The 27,624-nt window shown below is 42.1% G+C and overlaps 1 protein-coding gene across 1 annotated transcript in view; it reads left to right on the forward strand.

The window, feature by feature from the left end:
* Nucleotides 1–27,624, forward strand: part of Slc9a9 (solute carrier family 9 member A9) — a 528,927-nt gene that overhangs the window by 218,958 nt on the left and 282,345 nt on the right. Inside the window, exons 7-8 of the mRNA XM_027410941.2 lie at nt 17,915–18,053; nt 20,825–20,930. Of these exons, the coding sequence (XP_027266742.1) occupies nt 17,915–18,053; nt 20,825–20,930 (245 nt within the window). The remainder of the gene's footprint in view (nt 1–17,914; nt 18,054–20,824; nt 20,931–27,624) is intronic.

Genomic DNA, 27,624 nt, shown 5'->3' on the forward strand with positions numbered 1-27,624 from the left:
GGGTTCACTGGTCTTGCATATAACATCCTGGTACCCAATAAGCCATCTAAACAGAATCACTAAATAGCAACCTCAGTGATGATTAGGATGTTCACTGAATCCAGTTTGCAGCCTCTTTTAGCATCCTACCTTCCTTGGAATTTTAAGGACTCTCTAAATTTGAGACTATAGGAGCCAATTTTCTTTCGTCTTTGTTGGTAAGTACAGAGTAAGCTAAAATTTCTGCTTAAGTATGAGAGAAGTAGCAACTTTCATGAACTCATAATAAATGTTCTGGCACTTTCCTTTTTCTGAACATTTGCTTGAGTTACAAGAGTTCCAGAAAAATGGTTTGCTGTGACCTGGAGGAAGAGAATCCTTGTATTAGGTTCTTCATATCCCATAAGCAAGATTGTCATCTTAATGATCCCATATGCCATGTCTTTGATGGAAGCAGCCAGATAATACAACAGAAACTGTTCTACTATGAAGGAACAGAGATGCTACTCTGAGTAACTTATGGGAAAGATTAAATCTCAATAGGCTGGTGGCCTTCAGAGCTACAGATGAATAAGTCTTGAATGTAGGAAGAACATCTATCAAAGCCAATATCCTTCATGCATTTGTGACAACCTCTGACACGGAAAGAAATACAGAGCTGTGGGTACCTGTGAGTGAATAGGAGCTGAGAAGAGACTGGATTGCATGTTGCCCACTAATCTGTCTCATGGTCCGGATCCCTTAAATGAAAGTCTGTACGTTATGAGCCCTGAAGCTTTTAGTGTATATATTTCACCTCGAAAATTATATTTTGTCCAGGCTTTCCCAAACTGTGTTGTGCCCTAGTTTGTTTCCCACATCATTCAGAAGAGATGGAGAAGCCCACAGAGAAAAGCTTGGCTCGGGGCTACAGAAAACAGATTGCAAAAAGTCTCCACCTCATTCTGTTCTAGAAAATGACAGAAAGCCAGTCTCTTTCCCCTTCTAAGCTCAGCCCCCAGAGATTGTTTTGTTTGTGTTGTAGAACAGGACAGTTCATTACAAAGCTAGTGTGCAGGAAGCTGGAAGTTCCAGTTCTCTCTTTTATGGGGCCAAGTCTGTTCCCTGTGCAAACCAACCAAGCAAAGGTCCCAGAACTGCAACCTGGGGGGTCAGAACACCACCCGGGGTTCTTTCCAGTGAAATCTCCATCGCTACTTTGTTGCTCATGTTTTCTCCTTCCAGCATTTGTCTGGGCACTTGAGGACCAGTTTCCAGTCAATACAAACACTCAGAGGTTCTTGGCCATCCTCACACTGTCACTCCCACACCCCACTCACACTGCAACTAGCCTTAGTTGAGAGGCTCCAGAGGAATGCAGTGGTAACCATTTGGTCCCTCACTAAGCTAAACAAGGACCAAGGTCTGAAGATTTCAATCCAGGAGTTGGAGCAGGAGCATTGTATAAAATGCAGCAATAAAGAAGGGAGGTAAGGGTTCTCTGCTTGAAAGCCCTTCATGGTGGGGTGACCTCAGGCAGATGGTTGATAGGGGTTGTAGGCAGAGCTAGGATCCCCCACTGGCATAAAATGTAGTTTCAGTGAATTATAATGAATCCAAAAGAATGTGGCTTTATGGCAAGGTCTCTGTAACAGCTGAGCAAGAGGAGCCAAGCCGACCAGCTCCAGGGATGACCTCTGTTGGATGCCTTGGTTAAGAGAGTCATGACCACAGCACTGTATGTGTGTGTGTGTGTGTGTGTGTGTGTGTGTGTGTGTGTGTGTGTGTGTGAGAGAGAGAGAGAGAGAGAGAGAGAGAGAGAGAGAGAGAGAGAGATCTGTGATGTCCAAGTGTATGTATGTCTGTACGCACATGTGAACACACATGCTTTAGTGTGTTCTGAAGAACAAATCACACAATTCAAATCTCACTGTTCCAGGGTGCCATGTGCAGTTGCATCCTGGGTAGATATTATCAGGTTTGTTTAGTGATGAGGACCTAAAGCAACTTGCTACCAAAAGTGTCTGCATTTGGAATCATATTGAATTCTGACAGAAAAACAATGTTTTAATTACCTGAAAAAAAATGAGTAGCAACCAAGGATAGATATGCTACTTGCTGCCAGATAAAGAAGTCACCCCACCTTTCAAACATAAACATTTTGTTGTGCCTAGGGGGAAGGTCTGGATCAAAGCTAACCCTGTTCTATTTCTGTTTCAAAGGTTCTTCTTTCTTGGGATAACCTGTTGGAATACTTTTCTTTTTGAATTATTTTTGCTGCTTCACTTCTAAATAAACACAGAAGAAAAAAAGAACTAAGAAAATGTGAAGATTCAGTTAAACTAAGTTATATGAAGAACCCAGTGGGGGGTATCTCATGAAGGAGCCCACCTACTGGATAGGTAGCTAACCTTTTCTTTAAGCATAGATGTGTGCAAAACCATTCACAGGGTGTGGGTATCAAAGTTGAGCATACAGCACAGGCACTTTGCAGAAGACTGGCAAGTGATCTGAAGCCAATGGTACCGTTTACGGCATGGCTTTGGCTGTGTTGCTTAACCTGTCTCAATTTCCCCTTGTAATGTGTAAACAATACTATATCTGCTATGGGTTTATTGGGAGAATTAGCTAGTAATGTATTCAAAATAATGATCACAATTCTGGCTTGCAAAAGTCTCTCAATAAATGGCAGCTATTAAAACTGAAACACAGAAAACTCAGAGCCCCAAAGAATTTCACTGCTGAACATCTTGCTGAAACAGACTATATAAGCTTTACAAATTCAGTATTGTCAAGGTGGAGCTATGCAAGGTGATGCTCATTTTACTAACAAACTATTATTTTGAATCATTATTGTTTGTTCTAGTATCGTTTTTTGTCATCGGTTAACATTGTTTTTCTTTCTGAAATCCAGAATTTTAAGAGTTGAATGTTTTCGATAAGACTGTCGAGACCCAAAGGTCTCCTTCCTCTCCAGCTCCACAGAGACTGAACAAAGCAGAACTAAGGATGGTCAGGAAGTCATCAGGCCAAGCATGGTTTGGATGCTGCCCAGTTTTCTGGGATGCCTATGCACTGGGGTCCTGGTGCTGGTGCTATTACGTGATAAATACACTTCTCCTGTGGCTGAAGTTACTCATAAAATAGTCAGGGTTCTGTAATCCCCATTTATACACGATAGGCTTTTCCTGATAACGTGCATTAGCATTGATTGGCAAGATGGGCTTTTCATAAACAAAAACAGGGGTTTGTTATTTCTCAGCCTGTGATTTTGAGGTCCTCTCTTTAGCCACCCCCACCTTCACACACAGGGTCTGAGAAAGCACAGTCCTGCATATTTCTTTCTTTTAATTTAAGTGCCATTTTCCTTTCCTTCACCTGTTTCCATTTAGGTGCTTTCTAACAATGGCCCCGAGGCATGTATTTCAAACTGAATTTTCTAAGAAGGCAGTAATAGGTTTGAATAAAAGTCTAATGAATACACTTAATCCAAAGGAGATAGTGAGGTCTAATTATTGAATTCTACCCTTTCGCCCAAAGAATTTGCAATTTATGTATAGCCTTCATGCCATCTGAGAAGTATAGCACAACACTAGCTTGTAGCACCACCGTTAAAGAGATCACATGGTTGTATAAAAAACACCTACTCGATTTCAGAGAGAGAGGTAGGGAGGGGAAGACAAAGACCACAAAAGGAGAGGGGGCTACCAAAAAGCAGTCCTTCTGCCTTCTGGCCTCCAGCAGGAGAAGCTTATCTCTGGCACTTGTGTGGATTCCTGTTGAGTCCCAGCCACTCTGGGTCCTCCTAGGAGCTCCATGAGTTCTTTAGTTTGAAGCTGTCTCAAAGGCACCTGCATACCACATGGTTCTAATCACCAAAGTACTATTTCAAACTTTAGTCTTCAAGGGATGATTTTCTCAGCTTCTGGTGTGCATAAATGTGCAAGTATGTGTGTGTTATTTCTTGTGATATATAATGACTCTGTGTGCGTGTGTGTGTGTGTGTGTGTGTGTGTGTGTGTGTGTGTGTGTGTGTGTTATAATGATAGTGGATCTTGCAGAGATCTAGCCATGGGTGAACTGAAAACCAAGACCTTGGAATTGCTGCATCTCATATATTCTGATTGTCCCCAGCATCACCAATCCCTGATTGTGGTAGCCATGTGGCTTTTCATGTATTGACATAATTAACATTATTATCAATTAAGCCACGACTGAAAAGTCAGACTGATCAGCTCAGATGTATATACTGCCCTCAATCCCTCGCTCTTTAAATCATGTATGGATAGATGGCAGGAGCCTCCATTATTTTCTCATTATTTTGTCATTAGTCAATCTTAGTCTCCCCTATGGGGTCTGGAGTTCAGAGCAGCCACACAGGACGCCTGCTGAGCTGGCAGTGAGGGAAAGGTCATGGCTAAGGCACAGAGTCACTCCCATTACCAAGACCTTCTTGTTCACATCTTATTTTACTAGTCGTTCTTCTTGTCCCTCTTTGCTCTGCCATCAGCATTGTGTACTAACTTCAGTTGTTTTGAGGGCATGTGAAGAAAACTGAGGAATATCCTTCTAAATAAAAAGCCTATGTGCATTTACACGGCTCAGTTCACATCATGGCTGGTCTCCCAGAATCATTGATTTCTGGTCCCCAAGCAGGTTGTTCACATGCAAGACTATGCTTGGTTCTAACACGAGTTTTTCTCTGATTGCTGTCCATCCTGACCATCAGCAAATCTCCCAATTACCTCTTTTTCCAGGCTATAATTGGTTAGCCCTATATACAAGACTGACCCTTAAGCTTCCAACTTCCTGGGACCAAGCAGTAGCTCCATGGCTTAACAAGGCAAGTGTTGGCCTTTGAGTTGAGTCCCAGACTGGAAGTTTTCGTAAGACTTTCTATTATTGCGTGGTAGTGGAAAGAGATCTGTTAGTGAATATGGGTTACTGTAAGCTGCATTTGCTGAAATTGAAATAGAATATACCAGAGAAGGCTGTCTTCTAGAGAGTGTGTACTTTCTAGCAATTTCTAGACACATAACTTAAGAACCTTAGGTGGATGAGAACATTTATCTGGTAAGCTTTGTTGATCTTCAGGTTCCATGTTTTAGATAAAATTCAGATATGTGGGCCCTGGGGAAAGGCTTTAGTTTAAGATGATAACAGGTGTTTTCATCCTAAACAGAACTTGAACTTGAGTGAAATTCTCTGCACTTCTTAAAAAAAAAAAGATGGTTGTAGAGATTTACTTAAATTAAGCTGTGGATTGGGATCCAGATGCACACTTAATTGCTAATAAATGGGAAAGCGGTGGCAGGAGAGATGGTTGATCAGGGCGAATATTTTCCAGGCGTTGCCTTCTCCATCAGTTGCCTCAGACAGCTGTTTATAATCAGAGAGGGACGAATGAAAAAAGCCCCCAGATTAGGAAGGCAGCTCCTTGTCTGTGAAACGTCCTTTGACCCAGCCAGAGGAAAGCAACATTTCATCCAGCCGTTAGTCAGCCAGGTCCTCAGCACTTGTGTAACAATTGGACACATCAATCCCAGTGAGTGCCTGTGTCTGATTCTTCTTATATCCAGGTAGCATATGATGAGTTGTGAATTGGCAGCCTCCATGAAAGCAAACTCCGGGAGTTCATGCCTTCTCCCCTTGATCATTGCTATCAACAATTCCACAAAACATCATTAGATACTGTTCACAAACATATTTTCTTCCAGGTATAACAGTAGCTATGTCTGTGTATCTTGGTGTCTCCTTCCCTCACAGAACAACTAGAAAATCAGCTCTGTTTGAATGGCAGTACAACTAGTTGTCTTTTATTGTTAAAAATGTACGTGCTTCCAATTTGTTTGATACAATCCCTGTAACTATAGATTTCATGGAGAAAAGGAGAAATTCAATATGTGATCTAACTGCACATATGGCTTATTTCATCCTAAAAGATTCTAATAAAGTTCTGACACATTAATGGCAAACCCCAACTGTCCCCATGTTCTTAAAAATGGTCCTTAATTTTTTTGATTTCTTTTGGGGGGGAGGGGATGACAAAAGAGATAGTAGTCATCTAGTAATGTTAATATAAACATTAATAATTATAAAGTTAACCTCTATGGGGGGCTCTCTATGTTATGTTTCAGGTGTTAAATATTACATACATATGCACACATCTAATTCCAACCCTGAAAGAAATATTCCTTAAACTTAATTTTATCACTATTTTTTAAGTAAAAACTCAGAGAACAAGATAAGTAACTACTATAAAGAGACAAAAGTCACTGCAAGTTGCAAGCAAGGTGAACAACAGATGGAGTGCAAGGCCAGAGTTCATGTTGACAAAAATGTCAAGAGATATGGATACAGTTATTTACTACAAAGGAAAGGTCTCTCTTTAGAAACCCTAACCATTGGCTGTCAGATTGAAATGGATATTTTTTTTTCATCCCTTGCAGTTAGGATTGGAAGTCCTAAAATCTTCACTTTCTAAGAATGGCCTTTGCCTGGCTTCTATGAAGGTTATTTTTGCTGAGTCATTCCTTTGTGTACTCTGGGGTGGTGCATCTAGATGTTTCCTTCTTACTCAGTCTGCTATACAGGATGCCATCAGCGAGACCCGGGCTCCAGAAGCTGGTGTTCCATGGCTGCCAGTTCAGTTGGGCAAAGGATTTCACCCCCTCTGGATTTGCCTGGGTGTAAAATGAGAATACTTTCTTCATGAGAAGGTTGAGAGGATTAAATAAGATGAAGTGCATGAAGTCACTTAATCTCATTAAGCCATAACTTCCTCACCTACAAAATGAAATCAGAATGCACCTGCTTCAGGGGGCTATGGTGAGGGTTATATGAAATAAAGCTTACAAAATGTTAACAATGCAGATTCTGGACAGGAGTGAGAGGTATTTTGTGTCCTGTATTAACCTAAGATGAAAGAGACTCTGACTCCCTTCTCTGGTTTCAAACTTGGGGATTACCATTTGTCTTCCTTGCACCTGTTTATGGTTATATTTACATTTTAGTAGACTTCCATTGTAAATAGCTACTGACCCACTTTTCAGTAACTTTTCAATTTTACTCTAAGCTTTGCATATCACAGGATGGTTGTAGCTAAGATTTTATTAATGACGTTTGACGATACAGAAAAGTTGGGAAAGGGGAAGAAATTCCCAATGGGACCCAGGAATACTGTCTACTCTACCCTCTCCCCCAAGTCCCATCTCTCAACTAGGCTCCTGGGACTCAAATTCCTATCTCTGCTTAAAAAAAAAAAAAGGAAGAAAGTGGAAATTCTAAGAGTGTTTGCAAGCTACTTTCATCTTTAAGGCTATCTAAAATTCACTTTCAATATTAGGTATGAGAGAGATTTTTCTCAAAGCCGATGGACTAATTTAATTCTGACAAGAATTTTCAGGCTAAATTGCAAAGTAATTTAGGATCTCCTTTCAAAGAAAATGCACATATAATTCACACACACACACACACACACACAAACACCTTTTTTTTTTTTTTTTTGGTTTTTCGAGACAGAGTTTCTCTGTAGCTTTGGAACCTATCCTGGCATTTGCTCTGTAGACCAGGCTGGCCTCGAACTCAGAGATCACCCTGCCTCTGCCTCCCAAGTGCTAGGATTAAAGTCATGCACCACCAACTCCCGGCCACACACTCCTATCTAACCACTTTCAAACTCAAGAGTTCTTTGTGTCACCTTGAAGTTGGGATTTAATGGACCAAAGCCACTCAGAAAACTGTCAAGGGCACAATTCTGTGCTGAACTTTCTAACTGTTCTTGATCTTGTTCCCAGTGTGATGCTGACAAAATCATGACACCCTTGCTGCATTCTCCGAGGTATGGATTGGTCCTTCCTGGCTGTGGCAGCCTTTGCAGCAGCTGTGTGCCCTGCCTACTTCCCTGGCAGATATGGAGGAAGGTAGAAAATAAGTCAATGACCCTTCAGTGAGCAGTTTCCAGGCAGAGCCATGTTATCAACTATGAAGCTCATGAGTTTCCTCCATGGTGCCCTGGCTAGAAATTCTTTTGTTCTGTGTTTAAGCATCTCCAACTTCAGAGACCTCAAGGCTCTTTTGTAGAGTAGAGTCCATCCCATTTTCATTCAGTTCTAAGAATCAGATGTTTTGAAATGGACTATAATCTTAAATATCTTCCGTGATATTTTACTGTCAGACTTTATCTTCCCTGCTAGATACATGAGGCCAGGCTTTTCTCCACAGGGCCTCCTCGGCACCGTCGCCTTTCAAATGCTTGCTGAAGCTTCTCCTCTGAAATCCATCTATCCTTTAGACTCTTGTGGGTTCCTTGGTCTTCCTCTTCACTGCCCGTGTCTTTCCAGGGATAGTGTTCAGGCATAAGCCGGCAACTGCTAAGGAGAGGTCTGGCTGCTTCAGTCTTTGACTACTGTGATGTCAACTTGCCAATTGTCTGACTTCCTCTGACATTTCTGTGAATATTCTGCACACCTTTCCTCTACCTCCCAGCTTCTCAGTGGCTGCCCTTGTACCTCTAGAGGGAAATCTTAACACTGACTTGAAAGGCTTCCCAAGAGTCAGTTAAGTCCCCACTCTAGCCCTGTCTCCCACCCTTCACACATTCCTCCAGCCATACTGACCTCCCGTGGCTCACCTGACCCTCCTTGGATGCTCTACCTCAGAGTCCAGGAAGTTCTTTCCACCTCACTTCCTCACAGTCATCTTCAAACAGCGCTTCTGTGCAGCACACACGTACCTTCCGTCACACCCTCCCTTCCACTCAGGCCACATTGGTTTCTGTTTAGCTGTGTTTGTTTGCTTAGCTGTCTTCTCCTCTGCAGTGTAAGAACAGTTGTGTTTTGTCCCTGTTGTATCCCCAGTGCTTGGAACAATGTCTGCACACAGTAGGGGCAATGGATATTTGTTGGCGGAATGAATCACTTTGGCTTGAGATAGCGTTACTCACAGTATGACTGTGATACAACAGTTTCTACTTCCCACAGAATTATCCTTGTCTTTTTCTCTCGTGGCTGACATTAGAATAACAAGATATTTGTCAAGGGCCTGGAAAACCACTCTCTGGGTATGAATTTGAGCTCTTAGCAACTAATCATTAAATGATACTTCAAAACCCGAAAGAGTTAATTAACTAGCCTCCCCTGGCATAGTCCTCTGTAGGGCCCCTTGGCCCTTGAGAAGGTGAAACCCTATGCTTCTAACTCATGTTCAGTGAACTTCTGGCCAAGACCTCTTATTATTAAGACAGCTCTTCTAACCTCCCAGGGTGCCTGGAGTGCCCCCAATTCCTGAAGCCATTATGTTTTACAGCAGGTTCTCTTGACAGAACTTCATCAGCCTTTGGCAGAACATAAGCCCGAATAATGGGCAGGCAGACGCCAGAATGAATTCCAATGTGTACACACAATTCTTGGCCCCATAAAAATCAATTCCTTATTCATAATTAAGCAAGTTCCCTGGGAAAGGGCACGTTGGTATAGTTATTAAAAGATAAATAATAGATAAGGATCCACTTGTTTCTTGTTCTGTTCATCTTTCTTTTCTTAGTACAAAGAGCTTTAAACGCAAACTAACACTGTAATTAATTCTTTTCTCCTGCCTGGTCCCCGCCTGTGACATACAAGCCCAACAAAATGGAACAGCGGCTAAGAAAGTTCATTGCCATTCTGGGCTGTATTGCTCTTTTTAAAATGTGTCCCGAAGAGCAGAATGACAACCCAACCCTAGATGGGGAGAAAATAAACTGTAAGCAAGCATCTGGTATTAAATAGCACAAGTCACAGAGTGCTTATCTCATGAGCCTTTTCCGGGTTTTCAGATTGGGTTAGGGACTTAGTTGCAAATGCAAAATGCATTGGAGCTCCATAGTGAGAGGCCCACACCTGCCAACTGCTGAGTTCAAGGAACCAGCCAATGCTATGGGTTGGATAGAGATGTCTTCAGAGAGCTGTAGTATTGAGGTGTGATGTTGCTGTCCCTCCTCATAGGAATGCTTCCTCTCCCCTCAGCCATGTGGAAGGGGATCGCCTGCATTACTAGACAGCTGGGACTGCCAATTCATCCTCTAAGAGAAAGAGCTAAGTCCTTCTCCAAGCACATTTAAAGGGGGGGGTGGTTCTTGGTTATGGATCCTCAGAGTGTGGGGCATAAGTACATACAGACTGGTGCCCTTTCTGGCCTATAGAATTAATAAAGCAGGAACCAGTTGGAGCAGGACCTGTAGGCTCCCTGGTTTAATGTATCTGGGGAGCAGGTGAGATCATTGTTTCTTGACATAAGGGACTTCTTAGGGGAACTTTCTGAGGCCAAACAGCCATTAATTCAAGCCATGAAGATAAGCAGGGGTATGTATGGCTGGCAAAGCAAATGAAGGTTGAGTTGGCACCTGAGAAGGAGTTCCCAATAGCACATCAGCTGAGGTCTCTGGGAGAATGATTCAACAGGAAGCAGGGTGAGACCAGAGCATCTCTCAACAAGAACAAGAGCCAGGCACATCCTCTAGCACCCAAGGTCACAGGGTACTAGCAAGGGAGGACCTCACTGCTGCCCATCCCTTCAGGAACAACCTGGTGCCCTCTCTAGACCTTTCTGTATAGAAAAGAGGAACCCTGTTATGAAGGTAGAGATTTAAAGCTGGACCTAACAAAGTTTTAATCAAGAAAAGTCATCAAATAATGGAGTTTGAGCAAGACATCAACAACAGAACTACTTACCCAGCACAAAGGGGGATTCTATATAGCATAAGTAGAGTAGTTTGGCAGGTGAAGCCATTTCAATATATATGCCACGACTAATCAAGAACTCTTTCAATGAACTGGTGCCAATAGTTTGAATTTCTTTGTTAGAGATTAAAGATTTGGCAGAGAAAAATGGAAGGTTCTTTTTAAATATTTTTATCTATAGTAATCATTTTCACATTTTTTAATGGTTAAAGTCATAGAAGTTCTAAAGGGGATATAGTATGTTCACTTAACACTTTTTTTTTAAAGATTTTATTTATTTCTTATGTATACAGTCTTCTGCCTGTGTGCCAGCAGAGGGCACCAGATCTCACTCAAGTTCGTTGTGAGCCACCATGTGGTTGCTGGGAATTGAACTCAGGACCTCTGGAAGAAAAGTCAGTGCTCTTATCTTAACCTCTGAGCCATCTCTCCAGCCCTTGCTTAGCACTTTTTAGAAGCTTTCTAGTGATGTTGACTTAATGTTAGCAAAGGAAGTGACAGTAGATTGAAAGATGCAAAAGAAGCTTCTTCTAAAGAGTCACCTGAGTTGCAGGAGGACCCTGCAGGGTATGGTGTGTCTACACAGCTGGTTGGAATTTGAGAGCATCACATGGCCTAGTAGTTCCTATAAGTAACCATGTAGTGAAGTATTTTAGGTCCTGCAGTGAAGAATATCAAGAGTGAAATCTGAGAGGCTTGACTTAGTTATGACAATTTGGAAAATGGTCACTCAATGGAGTCTGAAATGGAGAGGTGGTCAAAATTGTGGGTGGGACCAATGAGATCCCACGTATGTACTCTCTCTGTCACTCAGTCATTTTTCTCACAGCATCTCTTCTTCCTTTCTTACTTTCAGCTCCCCCTCCTTGCTGCCTCCTTCTGTACCGTGAACTCACAATAAGTCCCAGAATCCTCTGTGTTAAATACTTTGCATGCACCAATGATCCCTGCCCCTCAGAGATTGACAGAGGAGAGGCAGCAAAGCCTTGGTTCCATATAGGTGAAAGTTTTCATGGGACATCTACTTTGAAACCCTTTCTTCAGAACTAAACCAAGGTCAAAAAGAGAAAAGGAAAGAGACACAGACAGAAATAGGAAAAAAAAAAGAAATTTATCATTTCAAGAGGGAAGATTTCTCTAAGAAATTATTATCTAGTTCCTTCCAGGCACCAGATGCCATTTTAAGAGCTTTAAAATGTCGATGCATTTAATTGTCATAGCAACCCTATGTGGTGGGTACTATTATAACTTTATAGAAATGGGAATACAAATAGTTTAAGTAATTTGATCAAGGTCACACAGCCAACGAGACAGAGCCAAGATCTATTTCAAATTCAGATACTCAATTCTCCCTGTGCCACCAAGCCTTTTCATTTGACCGTTGTGTTATAGGCATAAAAAAATCAGTTATTGAGAAATAGGAGACTGAGTCTTAGTGGTACCTGTAAATCTTAAATGGCACACTGAAAAATGAAGACCCATATTAATGTTGTTTCTTCAAGTTACAATACTTCATTTATTTCAAATTTCTTAGGTAGAAGGGCCTGTGCACATTTATTTCCCAGTTTCTGCTGAGCAGTCATTTCCTGAACAGGATAAATCGATAACCTAAACTTATTTCCACCTTATGAGATGAATATTTAAACACTACTGGGCATTTCTTCTGGTCATAACACTTTCAAAAATATTGGTTCCATCCACCTCAACACTCTAGTGACTATAGCCACCTGTGCCAGTTTGTGCTGTACACAGTGCCTCTTTGGTATTCTGAAGGACAGCCACTGACCAGGTTAACAGAGAGCCTAACCTCCTTTCCCCTTCTCTTGTCCTTCCAATTTACCCAGTAATAATTCAGCCATCACGATTGGGACTGGACAAGTCACAAGAGCTGAAGTTGCTTGAACCCTGCATGTGCTACCTAAATCTTGGGCTGCTTCCAGCTTCTAAACATAGCTTTTTATGTTTAGAAACTCTGCACCCAATACAGAGGCTTAGTATCATGACTGGAAACCAGAGCCCAAAGAGATGTCTTTTTAGGAGCAAGAATATAGAGGACCAATTCTCTGAAACCTTGGCTGTGTAGAGAAGGCACCTTCCTGGGGACAGCTAGCCTTTGCAGTCTTTCTCTTCCCCTGTGAATTTCTCTTCCCTCCTGTCTCATTCTTCTCCAGAAGCCAGGTGCCCTTGCTGATGAATCTCATCTTAAATAGTTTCGTGGCCTTCTTATCTCTGGGGAGACCCCTGCCCAGCCTGCCAGGGCATGTTCCTTGATGCAGTTGATCGAGAACTCTGTGATGAATGTGACAACCTTTGAGATACACTGCTATGGTGTCTTGTCCCTCTAAAACCCACTTCTATGACTAGCTCCTTGCTAACAGCCTCAACCGTACACCGGTAAGAGGTCAACCATGCCCCTCCTGTCCACACTTGGAACTAAAACTTGCTTCAGATTAGAACTCTGCTATCTGCCAATGTGAGACTCGTGGGAGTTCTTAGCAAAATGATATTGATAATGGGGATAAGCAACTTTTATTGGGTCTTTGTCTGAGTGCATGCTGCAACACTTATTGAATAACCCTGGAATTGACAGCATCTACATAGGAGTTTTACATGTGCTTCATAAACTCACAGTTATGGAAATATAGTATCATCTCTATTGACCAGGTGATGAAATTGAATCTGAGTATGGTGACCCCAGGTCCTCCAAACAAGAGGTGCCAAACTGTGACATGAGTAACAAGGCACAAGAGTGATTCTCAGAGTTGGCTGAGAACTCCAGTAGTACCCAACAGCATGGCTACATCTACTCAATGCCTAATAGAAATAGAAATCTTACAGGGAATAGTTCTTTTTAAGAGTTGACTAACTTTTTCAAGACTCTTTGATTTCCTTCTTTTTTTCATTCTTCCTTCCTTTCCCAAGAAACTACTGCCTTTTTGTTTGTTTTTCCAGACAGGGTTTTCTCAGTGTAGCTTTGGAGCCTATCCTGGCACTAGCTCTGCAGACCAGTCTGGCCTCGAACTCACAGAGATTCACCTGCCTCTGCCTCCCGAGTGCTGGGATTTAAGGAGTGCATCACCTCTGCCTAGCCCAAGAAACTACTGTCTTAATGTGAATGTAACAAATGCCATTCAACTATTTTCATGTGAGTTCTTATTTTCTTCCAAGGATTAGTTTTGTTGTTTGTTTGTTTTGTTTTTAATAAATAAGGAAAAAATGTTCACATCATGAACTGACTAGTGATTCTGATTTCTCTTCTCTTCAGCTACTTTATTTTAGTAAGGAGGGAGGGAGGGAGCACTGGAAGAGGATCCATAATTGACCCTGTTTGTCTCACACAAATAAAAGAGTAAACAAAATTATAATGTAGGCATAAGATAGTGAATGTTGTGTAAATGAGCATCCTTAACATGGATTTACAGGCTCTGAGAAATGCTGTGTTACTCATCTTACTCGCTCCACATGGGTACCTGTACCTAGTCCTGACTTCCAGCCATAACCACACAGCAGCTATGCCTTGAAGGTGCCCTGAACTCAGCTACCTCACTGCCTTTCTTTATACTCCCTTCACTGCCCGGAATAGTCTCTCCCCATCACTGTCTGTTGACTTGACATCAAATACCATCTCCTTTATTCTAACATAGTGTTTCCTCTTTTGCACCATTAAATGTTTTCTAGCTCTCAAAACAACCCCACATTCAGCACTGTGCTTATCATCCCTATCTTAGGATTTTCTGCTTAGAGATGGTTTCCATGTACCAGCTGACATTTGTTGAATTTGATTTCGTTCCCATTCTGTGTGTGTCCACCTGTCTCCAACACCCTGTATGTAATGTAGCATGTAGCTACATTACATGTCACCCAGCATGTAGCAGGCACCCAGTGATTATATTCTGGAAGGATTTATGACCAACAGATTCAATAGACTACCTACCTCCCTGGACCAAGGGTTATTATGCCTTTCTCTTCTAGTAAGACAAACATCATGGAGAAGCACATGGAATTGAGCAAACATAGGCTCTATCATCTTTGGTGGACAGAAATAGTACACGTCCCAAAGAGCATACTTTGAAATCAGTGGGGCCAGAAAGATGAACTGAGGTCACACAGGGAACTCTTTGTTAATGTACACCTTCTCACATATGTTATAAAATATATTTAGCATATCAAAATTAAATTTTTATACGTATTCTCTAATGGTAGCTTTTATACCTGAATAAAAGTGAAGTTGGTTTGAAGAAAAGCAGTTAATAAATAATGGTGCAAGATGTCACCAGCTGTCACTGTGGATACCAGGAGCACCAGGAAATAATATTTCCAGGGAGATGGAGGTGGGGTGAAGAGGAGCCAGCTCCAAGGGTCAGATCCAGTGTTACAGCCTCCAGAACTTTATTAACAGAGCTCCATTACTGTAAATATTAATAAATTAAAAATACTTTTACTTTGACAGTGTGGATTGTAGGCTGGTAATCCTTTGCTCTATATCTAAAATTCATACATGAGTGAGTACATACCATGTTTGTCTTTTTGTGACTGGGTTACCTTGCTCAGAATGGTTTCTTCCAGTTCCATCCATTTGCCTGTGAATTTCAAGATTCCATTGTTTTTTTTTTTTCTGCTGAGTAATAACTCCATTGTGAAAATGTACCACATTTTTTCTATCCATTTTTCAGTTGAGGGGCATCTAGGTTACTTCCAGGTCTGGCTATTACAAATACTGCTGTAATGAACATCGTTGAACAGATGTCCTTGTTGTATGAATGTGCTTCTTTTGGGTGTATGCCTAAGAGTAGAATTGCTGGATCTTGTGTTAGACTGATTCCCATTTTCTTGAGGAGTTGCCATACTGATTTCCAAAGTGGCTGTACAAGTTGGCACTCCCACCAGCAGTGGATAAATGTTCCCCTTTCTTCACATCCTCTCCAGCATGAACTGTCATTGGTGTTTTTGATTCTGGCCATTCTGACAGGAGTAAGATGATATCTCAGAGTTGTTTTGATTTGCATTCCCCTGATGGCTAAGGATGTTGAACACTTTCTTATGTGTCTTTCAGCCATTTTAGATCCCTCTAATGAGAATTGTCTATGAACTGGAATCCAGTTACAGAGAAAGAGGAGTGATAAGCAAAGGGGTCCAGACCAGGCTGGTGAAACCCACAGAAACAGCTGACCTGAACAAGGGAGAGCCCTTGGTCCCCAGACTGATAGCTGAGAAACCAGCATGGGACTGATCCAGAACCCATGAACATGGGTGTCAGTGAGGAGACCTCAGAAATGTATGGGTCCCCTTGTAGTAGATCAGTACTTATCCCTAGCGTAGGTGTGGACTTTGGGAGCCCATCCCACAGAGAGGGATACTCCCTGAGTCTAGACACATGGGGGTGGGCCTAGGCCCTATCCCAAAGGATATGGCAGACTCTGAAGACCCCCTATGGAAGGCCTCAGCCTCCCCGGGGAGCAGAAAGGGTATGGGATAGGTAGGGTGTTAGTTGGGGGGAGGGCAAGGGAGGAGGGAAGGGAGAGGGAACTGGGACTGACATGTAAAACAATCTTGTTTCTAATTCAAATAAAAAATGGAGGGAAAATAATTTTACTTGAAAGAAAGGGAAGGATTCTCCCTTTCATGTCTCTTTACGAAAATGGAGAATTGTGCCCATAGATGTCAAGGTGAACTCAGGCTTCCCCAGCTCCAGCTCTAAGCTTCCATCAGCCCTGGGATTTATTACCTTTCCAGGGCTAGGCAATTACAATGACTCAAAGGTGTGTTTGCTGCACCTTTGCTTTCCTGAAAGCCTAGCAGGCCACAGCAGGAGGAAGCCCTCAATGGCTGCTTCCCTCACATCCATGTCAGGGCTCCCCTTACCACCATTCATGTTCCTTCTCCAATGAAGAGATCAAAGTAGAAGTGTTCAGTCTGCATGGCGTGGGGGGGAGGGGGCGTGTTTAAAGGCATCCATAGAAACCCAAAGAACATTTAGAAGTACCACCTCTCCTACATTCTTCCTGAGAGGAGGCTGGGAGCCACTTCTCCTTCAATCAACTACCCAGTATCTAGAGGCAGAGAGCCAGAGCAGAGTCAGCAGGCTCTCACCATCCTGGCATAAAGACTCAGTTTCCTTCTGTATAATCCTGTATAATCTCAGTCAGCATGTCTGGTGTGCTTTTTTTTTCTTCTTCTTCTTCTTCTTCTTCATGAAGCTACCAAGTCCTTTCCAGAATTCCTGCCAAATCCTTAATTTTTCCTGACTAATTTTAAGGACTCCATGTTAAAAATAAAACTGTAAAAAAAAAAAAAAATTCTGAAGTCTAACTTTGTTAGTCTCCCTAAACCAAGTCAGCTCATTTTCATTCTACACTGAGGAATTCCTAGTCCGTAATATGGTACACACCTTGTCCTTCTCATTAGCAATCTGGGATTTGAGGGCTCCTTTAAAAAAATCAAATATAGCATCCTCAGAAATATCTGCATAGGCCAAGCATGATGGTTCACTCCTCCAGTCCGATTTGAGAGGCAGATACAGGGCGATTTCTGTAAGTTGGAGCCAGACGAGGCTACGCTGTCTCAAAAGAAAGAAATTAAACAAGCAGACTGCCTGTTGTGGGTTGCATTTCTCGGGGGAGATCTGTCTATTGGCACAAGAACAAGATGTGAGAAATGACCTTGGGTAGCTGCTGGTATTTATTTCTGGGGGAGGGTGGGGCTTTGCCTGTCCGGGGAGTTAATACTGCAGGGTTCTGCACACAACCACCAGGGCTCTTTTTCCACAGGGTTACACTGGAGCGAGAAATGCTTTGTGGCTTATGACAAGATCATGGCAAGATATTTTGTGCATGCTGTGATTTGTATCGCCCATTTGTGCACAGGCCATAAAAGTGCACTTTTTATCAGGAACATTTGTGAATATATAACAGCACTGAAGACATATGGCCACTAAATAATTCACAGTTATCTATCTTCTCAGCAGATTCCATGTACACCTACCATGTTTAAATGCCTAGTTTGCTCAGAAACAATATTCTTTACGACTCTCCCAGTATAAAATGTTTACTGACTGGCAGAAGTATATGGACACCATGGGAATGGCCTGGAAGACAAGGAACACTTGCTGCTTTCTCTACCTCTTCTTTCCCCATCAGTTCCTCTCACTAGCACCCAGTCTCATTGGGAAGTGTGCCTCTCCCAGAAGGTACTGTGCAAGTCCGACTGCCACTGACTAAGCTGCTCTCTTCTCTTTTCAGCTCTATATCCATCTACAGTCCCAAGGAGAATCCCAATGCGTTTGACACAGCGGCATTCTTCCAGTCCGTGGGGAATTTCCTAGGGATCTTCGCTGGCTCCTTTGCAATGGGCTCCTCATATGCAATTGTCACAGCACTGATATCCTTTGTCCTCGTGTGGAAGGTGGGGACATTTCAGAGCAGCCACTGTGCATGAACTGTTTCTGGGGTTGAATGACCTCCTCAGCAGCGAGTGATGAGATCAGTTTGAATTCCATACAGCACTGTTGAACCCATCCCAGCTCTGGCTGATATTCTGAGGCACTGGATCAGTACTAGCAGTAGAGGGGGCAGGGTCTTCCCTGTCCATGGTCGAGTCTATCACTGTTGCTGGAACCTTCTCTTAGACAGCCTTAGAAAAACTGACACCTAATGAAAGGTGTGGGCATGGGGCACCAGAACTGACTGCATCAAGGTAAAGAGAAAGAACTGAAGATCCAAGGTCCAAATAGAATAGCATTAATTATAGTTGATAAAGTTAGTGGGTTGTACTGTCAGTCACCGGCTGATAGGGTAGGGCAACACAATGAATGACCAATAGGGGTTTAAAATTATATTGTGGGAGGGAATGAAGAAAGGATGGTTGCTACGTGTGGCTTTCTATTATATCTTAATCATTAGGTGGAGATATGGCAGAGGTCACATGCTGCCTTGACAAGAGTAGTCAAAATTATGATGGGAACACTGACTGAAGGTGTAGCATGTGCCAGGGCCTTCCCAGGCACCTCTTCATTTGAATCCACTACAGGACACGTCATCAGTACCCTCTCTACACAGAAGGTAAAGGAGGTAAGGGATCTCCCTTTCTAGCTCTGGGTCCCACAACAGTAATAATGAACATTGTGACAATAGTACCCATTAGAATTTCCTGGGAACTTTATCACCCCACCACCACCTAAACATTTTTGTTTTAAATGTCAGACACTTGTGCAAGGATCCTGGAAGGTAGACCTGTTATTATTCTAATTGTTAAGCTGGATAATGTTGAACAATTAAAGCTAAACAATTTGACTGTGGCCATAGAGCTTGGGTGCTTTGGGGCTGGGATTCAAAACCAGACTTTTTACCCTGCCAGCCCAAATGAGGTGGCAAAGTTGAAATCAGCTCTCCCCTCAGGCTGGTGTGAGCAGGATGTGTGGGCACAGAAGTGAGAGGGCTGATGAGGAAGGGGCTGGAGTCAGGAAATCTTCCAGATATCAGGTCACAAGATCACATAGGTGATGAGACAGGGGACAGTGGAAAGCACTCCACTACAGTGCTGGGGTCAATTGTGTGGCACTTTGGTGGCTTTAACAGGCTCTATAGACAGGTTATAGAGGAGGCAGGTGCACACAGCTGTCTGTCTGCCCCTATCCTGAACATCCTGTCCACACTAAGATAGTCTCCTTAGGTCAGGTCCTCAGGCTCTAGACTTGGACTTCAATTCAGACCTAATGACTTTCTGGAGAAAGATAAAGGAAAGGGCCTTCTATAGCCTACTTAGATATATAACCAAACAAGTGGAAATCTTCCCTTTAAAATAAACCAGAGAGGGTAAGGAGAACAAACATGATGAGAAGCAAAGCCTTCCACCTAAATAACAAAGGGGTGTTGGGGAGGGCCTCAGGTAAGCCCATGTTTTACCCCACATAAATCACATTCAGATCTTTCAGGAAGGATGTTTTATCAAAAGGACTTAACCTACACCACCAGCAGAAAAGTGAACATAGCTCTCATTGCGTGCCAGTGCTGTTCTGGGTATGTCATTCAGTACAGGGACAATGGCCAGATAATGCCATCACCCCCTTTTCCCTCAGAGACTCAGACACACTAAGTGCTTTAGATATATGACTGAGTGGAGAGTGCATTTTGAATTCTGCCATTCTGACTCTTGGTACTCTGGCTTCCTAAAACTTAACAAATCACTTTTCACACTCTTACCTCATTTCACTGTCCAAACTTGAGGGGGATGTATTATTCTTTCTGTCAAGTCACAAAGGACAGAGTTGGGGACCAGTAATACACTGCTCAAAAGTCACACACCCAGTGTGTGATAAGCCAAGGACTGAACACAAGTATTCCATCCTAGAGATCAAAGGTCAGGCTTTTCCCTCCATAACACGCACTATCCATCTTTTAATGTTAACTGGGTTTCATATTTTCTTCAAAACCATTAGATTGCAAGTCAATCACATTTTTTCCAGGGCATTTGTGCCTAACAAACACGATAGCAATGTGACACTTTCCCATCATTAGAGGTCCCTAGTCATCTCCCCATAACCCCCATTCTTTGCCCAGCTTGGGTCATCATCCTTTATTTTCCTTCTAATTTATACTTCAGAGATTATTGCCCAAGTATTACCTTTGGCAAAATGAAGCATTGCCTGCCAGTGTTTGATTAAAGAACAACACTAATTCTCCTGCATGCATTAATACCAAGAAGGCTTGAGCAGTTCCCTTCTCCTTGTGAACAACTTCATCGCTTGTCCTGTTTCCACACCTAGGGTAGGGGGGTTCCACAGAAAAGCCTGCTTCAGGCTACATCCTAGGGACCAGCACCACAGCCTCTTCTAAGGGACTCCTCTGATTCCAAGACACTTTCCTTTGCTTGGCCTTCCTCTATCTGCCAGTGTTTCTGGGGTCATACTCCAAGGGTCAAACCACACTCAGATTTCATACCCACAGCCTATTGGGAATTTTTATGGGTGTGTTGAGCCTGCAGTGAAGCATGGAACCCATGCTGCTCTTCTTAGGGCCTGCATGCTACACGTACTCAGATGTGAAAACTCAGCCTTTTACTCTGTGGCTCTCATCACTAAATCCATTCCTCTTAGCCAGCAAGCAGATTTAGTTGTAAAAACAGTTGTTGTTTTCCTTAACACATCTTGTCACTTGACCAAATTTACCAAGCTCTGTGAGTTCCCCATGCTGGAAACGGGCCTGTTTTTCCTTCTTTCTTGGAGTGCCTTCCTGTCTGCAGAGGCCGCTGGTTTAACAGGTCAGTACTGCAGTGTGATCAAGACCTGTGAATGTGGCTTGTTGTATGTGTCTCGGTGTGTGCTCTCCCTGGCCCAGCAGGAGGGCAAATGAAGTCTCTCTTAAATGGTGAATCAATCGAATGGATTCTATCAGAATCAGTCTCTGCAGGGCTCCCTGGGGGAGAAATAATAAAAAAAATAATAATAATTCATCCACTTTGTGCAAAATAGTTTAACAGAATGATTTCAAAGTGTTCTTTTCTTCTTTTTGGACAGGAGGGGTTGTTGAAAGGACTGTCTTATATTATGATGGATGACTTTGCAAATGAAAAGGCTTCCTGGACTCTGAGGGGTTACACACAACCAGCCTTGCTGGGGAGAATGGAGTGGCAGCAGGCTCCATTGTGGGCAGTCTCTCTGGGGTGTGCACATCTCACACATATCAGTGTTCATAATCTTGGCATAGCTGCCTGGCCAGGTCAGACAGCCAAAAGCCAGTGCATGGCTCTACGGATCCAATGTCCCATATGGCAGAAAGTCTACAGAGTCCTCTGAGGTTGGACAGTTGATCTAGGGAAAGCTGTCTTAAGGTCCGATGGACCCATGGACTTTGTATCCTTTGCTACAGATTCCTCAACCAAATGGCCGTTCTGTCATTGCCCAGGCTGCACTAGGATGACTATACTAATCGGGTGATTTCCATTGCAAGAGTCACCAAGGCTCTCCAGCCTGACTTCCTGATGCTTTCTAGTTTCAGTCCTGGGTCCATTTCTACACACCACATTTTAACTGACAAGCAAGGGGGTGAGAATCTGTACTATACTATTACCCATAGTAAGACAGGTGCCCTTGGGGTATTTTTGTTCTAATGATGAATAACCTAAATAACAATTAAAATTGACATCCATGGAGGATGTTCAGTTTGCTACCTGTCCAGATGATCTCATTAATCTATAGAAAGACTCAAAAATGAGAGATACCTAAGTTCACTGGGTGGAGGGTGGTGATGCTGAGGTTTAAAGCTAGAAAATTCAAACCCAAACCTTAGGATGTCCCATGGCAAATGAACTTCCCCTGTGGGAGACCAGGATGACCTCTAAGAGAGGGTGGTCATTGGGTCCCAGGAAGCTGATTTGTCTGTTTGCTCTGCCATGTTCTGCCATGAACATAGTTTTAGTATGATGACCAATTGGTAAGCTGGCCTGCCACATTGCAAAGCCTCACGGGCCCTACATTCCTACAGGGTTCTAGCCAGGAAGTTCTCATGACACTCTAGTCAAGACTGCACTACCAGGTGCCACCTTCCTGGGTACTTCATCCAAAAAGACTGCTATGTTGATGTGTTGTCATGTCATGTTACTGAGGAGTTTGCTGAAGAGACTGTGTGTCTGGGGGCTAGTGTGGATAATGCCCTTGGAATGAAACAATACAGGCAACCCCTTATACCACAGTTATTCAAAACATTGTTTCTCTCTTCTCTTCATTCTGTGCCCTGTTCTGTACTTAACTTGTGAAATTATCTGCATAATGCTAACAGTTAAAAAATAAATATCTGTCCTTCTAAAATGGTTAGAAGATGCCTTCTAATAAAGACATCCAAATGTAATAAAGACACACACACACACACACACACACACACACACACACACACACACACACACACACACACACACACTTAAAACTGGTACATTTCTATGAATGAAGATTTTTATTTCTGGGTTCCTTTCAAGTAGATCTTATTCTAGAAACTACATGCAAGGTTAAAGTCCACAGGAAACTCTCTATTGCAGCTCTTCTTACCTTACTCTTTTACCTTTTCAACCTGATTCCCTCAGTAGACACCAGAAGACTAAGGAACCAGCCTCAAAAGATGGGCAATTGCAGTTGTAGGCCTTCATAGTAGGAAAACCCCAATGTCTATGGTGTACCTAGCAGCAGGCTCTCCTGAGAAGTACTCCAGATTTAGTCAATATGCCTAAGAGCCATTTGATTCGAACAAAGCTAGGTATGAGCATTTCCTATTGCCAAAGGCCAAGTCTGGGCATTCCAAATCACTTATGTGTTTATTTGTTATTTAATACTTCCCTGTTTCCAAATTGGATTTGTGACAATCCATAATACCCAGCCATGCATATCATGGGACCTCTTAGTTGAGGATAAACATTCATGTTCTGGGATAGAGTTTTTCTGAAAATTAGGCAGCTGTGTGTTGCTATAGTTTGGCAATAAGTATGGCTCTGAACTCTTTGGGAGCCAAAGTCAAAAGAGAACATGTTGACTTGTCCAGGACTAAAACAGCCTGTCAGAGGAAGTCACATTTATTTATAAAAATGAGCAGAAAAAATTTAAGGGGGACTGCAAAATTTTAGGAGATTTTATCAGTTGGATCATTATATGGCGAGTTCAGGCACCTGAATGGTAATGTCTTTAATAATAATAATTTTTGGTGAAGCTGGTGACTTGTTTTTCATATGACACACTAACAGTGCAACCTGCAGGACCTAGACACGGGACCCATGTGCCATCATTTCCCAGAAAGACTCCCTGAGCCTAGGCATTGCCAAATGGGTCTGTAGGTGGATTTTTCTGTTCCTCCTGCCAGCTCCCAAATAAGGGCATGGAGATTTATTATTAATTGTGAAATCTTAGCTGATAGCTTAGGCTTATTCCTAACTAGCTCTTACAACTTAAATTAACCCATTTTTATCATTCTACATTTTATCCCATGGCTTTATTACCTTTACTGTGTATTGCTCATGCTGCTTCTTCTCCATCTGGCTGGTGACTCTGCCCTTCTTCTTCCCAGCATTCCCTCTGCCCCCCAAATCCTCCCTAGTTGTTGGCCATTTAGCTTTTTATTAAACCAATCACAGTGATATATCCTTACACAGTGTAAAGGAATATTCCACAACATGGATCCTCAAGGACATCACCTGGAAAGCAGGCCTGTGAGCTGCACTTACCTAGTTCACCTCTTTTATAGGTTCGATGAGTTAGATTTTTCACAAATGACTTGGCCTTGAAAACAGGATTTCTGCCTATAGTATGTCCATTTTTAAATACGTATCTTCACATTTTTTACTTCTCTGGAAAGACATATTTTAGAAAATACACATACACAGAAGGAAACAAATTAGAAATAGCTTGTATCATTACTTCCTGTTTGTAACTATTATTAATATTATACAGTGTCCATTTAATAAAATGTATGCGCATATATTTACATTCACATACAACAAATTGAATGTGTAGTTAAATATACTCAGGCAGTTAAATATTTAATCTAAATTTAATTTAGAAAAGGAATAAGCAACTTGCTTTTCTCACTCAACAGTTTATAACAAATGCTTTTGATGACATTCAATACTTATGACACATAGACTTAACTTCTACCAAGCCTTTGATTATTTACAGTTTTTAGTATTAACATTTTTGAGGTAATAATCCTTATAGCTAGGTATCTTAGTTGGGGTTTCTATTGCTATGAAGAGACACCATGACCAAGGCAATTCTTATAAAGGAAAACATTTAATCAGGTGGCTTACAGTTTCAGAGGTTCTGTCCATTACTATCGTGTGGGACATGGTGGCATACAGACAGACGTGGTGCTGGAGAAAGAGCTGAGAGTCCTATATGGTCTGAGGGTCACGCTAAGGGAAGCTTGAACAAAAGAGACCTTAAAGCCCACCCACACAGTGACACACTTCCTTCAACAAGGCCACACCTCCTAATAGTGCCACTCCCTGTGAGCTTGTGGGGTCTAATTACATTCAAACTACCACACTGAGTATATAGATTTTATTTATAGAACTGCCTTAAAACAAAATTTCTAGGCTAATATTTTAAGTTTATGGGAAGCTGTTCTAATTGTTGTCTGTAAAAATCAAACCCCCTTGTGCTTCTGCCAACGTGGGCGTTCACTCCCATCAACCTGTTAAACACACTGAATTGATCATTTTCTTCTGAACTCCCCTCTTAATGAACAAAAGCATCCTAATGGCATACTGTTGTTTATCAGCATCTCTTTTTGCTGAACCACCTGTTAGGCTCTTTGTCCTTTCTTCTCATTCAAATCTTTATCTTGCCACACTTTGGTTTCATTGGTTTTTATCAAGAAAATTAAGCTGTCATTAGTCATATATTCTATGACTACTCTTCAATTTGTACTTGCCCTTTCATTTTATTTAGTGTGTGTGTGTGTGTGTGTGTGTGTGTGTGTGTGTGTGTGTGTGTACGTGTGTGTTCCCATGTATGTATGTGCTGTTCATGAATGTGGAGGCCAGAGGATAACATACATAGGTACTTTCATTGATCATTTTCTGACCTATATTGAGGTAGGGTCATTCCTGTAACCATAACACTAAGTTCAGCAAGTCGTTTAGTCATGGAATCTTCTCTCTAGGCCCCTGTTTCCTTTTGTAATATGCTACATTTTGTTTGCTTCGATCAGGTAATGTGGTCAGTGTAGACACTTTCACGTTTTGTATAAGTTTACCCTCTTTCTACAACACCCACATATTTCTTTAATGATAACACGTACTTTACTGTAGTAGTTCTTTTGTTTTATTTGTGGGGTAGAATAGGGATTTGATTCCCTTCCCAGATGGTAAGCTAATCGTTCTAACAGTCCATGTGTTATATGGATGCCCTGGACTTCCTGTTGTTCACTTAGCATTTTATCTTCACTCCTTAAATTGTTTCAGGCTCATGGTTTATCTTAATAACCAATAGATCGGGGCTGGAGGGATGGCTCAGTGGTTAAGAGCACTGACTACTCTTCCAGAGGACCTAGATTTGATACCCAGTACCTACACTGTGACTCACAACCATCTGTGACTCCAACTCCAGGGGATCAAACACTCTCTGCTGGTTTTCATAGGAACTGCAAGCATGTGGTGCACAGACAAACACACATGAAGGCAAAACACTTATACACATAATATATATATATATGTATGGATGTATATAGATATGTAGATATATCTGATAGATCAATATCCTACAGTTTATCCTCAATTTTAAAGGCCCCTGTGCTATTTATAGTGCTCATATATTTATAATTCCAAATGAATTGAAAATAACATTGTGCTTCAAACAGAAAATAATTTGAGAATTATATCTCTCTGTTTATTTATCATTTTATGGTCCTCAGTAAATTTTTATGGTTATCTTCATATTAGACTTACAAATTACTCCTTAAGTATCTTCTTAGCTATTTTGTAGTGTGGGGCTCCACAAAGAATGAGGACTTGCTTGTCCATATGAATCTATATCTCACTACCTTACTTCATTTACTCTTTGTGATTCTGAAATACTGAAGTAATGGCCTGATGTGTAGGCTTGAAGGGCAAATGTTACAATAGATTATCAGGTCCACAGCAAGACTGAAGTATCCCTGGAACTTAGTCTGTATCGTGTGTGTGTGTGTGTGTGTGTGTGTGTGTGTGTGTGTGTGTGTGTGTGTGTGTGTTCGATGTATGTGTGTGGGCCACCTGTTCTTTGCAATAGCAAAACCTCGTTGAGACCTGCTATTTATTCCTGCCAGCAGAGCCCTGGAACTTGGTACCCCTTTTTACCCCCTGAGAGCTGCCATACTTCCTACTTCCTTCCAATACATTCCCCCTGGTGACAGTAGCCAGGGTCTGTTTTGATTGCTTATAAAGAAGCCTAAATGGGATCAAGGAAATAATGATCTACAGGCTACTTCACAAAGGAAACCGCAAGTGGATGACAGACCAGGAAGGAAATGAAGTTCAAAGGCAGCACAGCCTTGAGGCAAGAGTACTTGGGACCATCTTATACCAGGTGCATACTCAGAGACAAACAAACAGACAAAAAAAAAAAAAACCAAGCTTTCAAAGATGGTTTGCATGGTGCTCATTATCCTCGCCATTTCAGCTTCTTATTAGATTCATTATGAGCATTTCATCGGGGCAGGGGCTTTCTCACTGCTGCGTCTCCAACTTTCACTTCAGTTGTTACTAATTTGATGATGATCATTTGATTTATTTTCATCATCTTTTACTTCAAGGGCCATATTTGCCATCACCTCATCTCAGACTCTTGGATACTGCACCTGCAAATATTCCATAGTCACACCACGGAAGAGCTTGGTTTTATAGAAACAAGTGGCTTTAGACATGCAAATGAAGGGTGGCATTTCTCTTCCCCAGAAGTCTGAGTTTCCTGCTACTGGAGGAAATACTATTGAGTGTGTGCGGTTGGAGGAGCTTTCTTAGGAAGACTGGACAGAAACAAGGTGCAAATGAAAAGTCTTCCTCAGGGAGGAAAGTGTGCACAGTGAGATGGACATCATTGATTCTCCACAGCAAGGAGTGCCAAGAAGAAAAAATTTATGAGGCTATGTCTGCCCGGCTTTCACAGCTAGCTGTGGAGGGAGCAGCCGCTGGCTGGCTTCTGGCTCTTCAGCTGACTCACAAGGGGCTGCAACAAGCCATTCTATTAATTGGTTCTTATCTCTTCGCTGCTAAAGCAAACAGATTTCATTAGTTTCCAGAGGAAGGGACTTTGTACAAATACCCAGTGTGGCTTTTGAAGAAATGCAAGACCCTGAGGTATTCTCTCCAAGAGATGCCTGCTATACCTGCATCCCTGACTTCTGATCAGGTAGAAGTCTCCCCATCCAGAGACCTACTTTCCAAAAGTCAGTAGGTTACTAAAGCCATTATTTTAAATTGAATATTGAAAATAATT

This window comes from Cricetulus griseus, chromosome 4, assembly GCF_003668045.3.
Source record: "Cricetulus griseus strain 17A/GY chromosome 4, alternate assembly CriGri-PICRH-1.0, whole genome shotgun sequence".
NCBI lineage: Eukaryota > Metazoa > Chordata > Mammalia > Rodentia > Cricetidae > Cricetulus > Cricetulus griseus.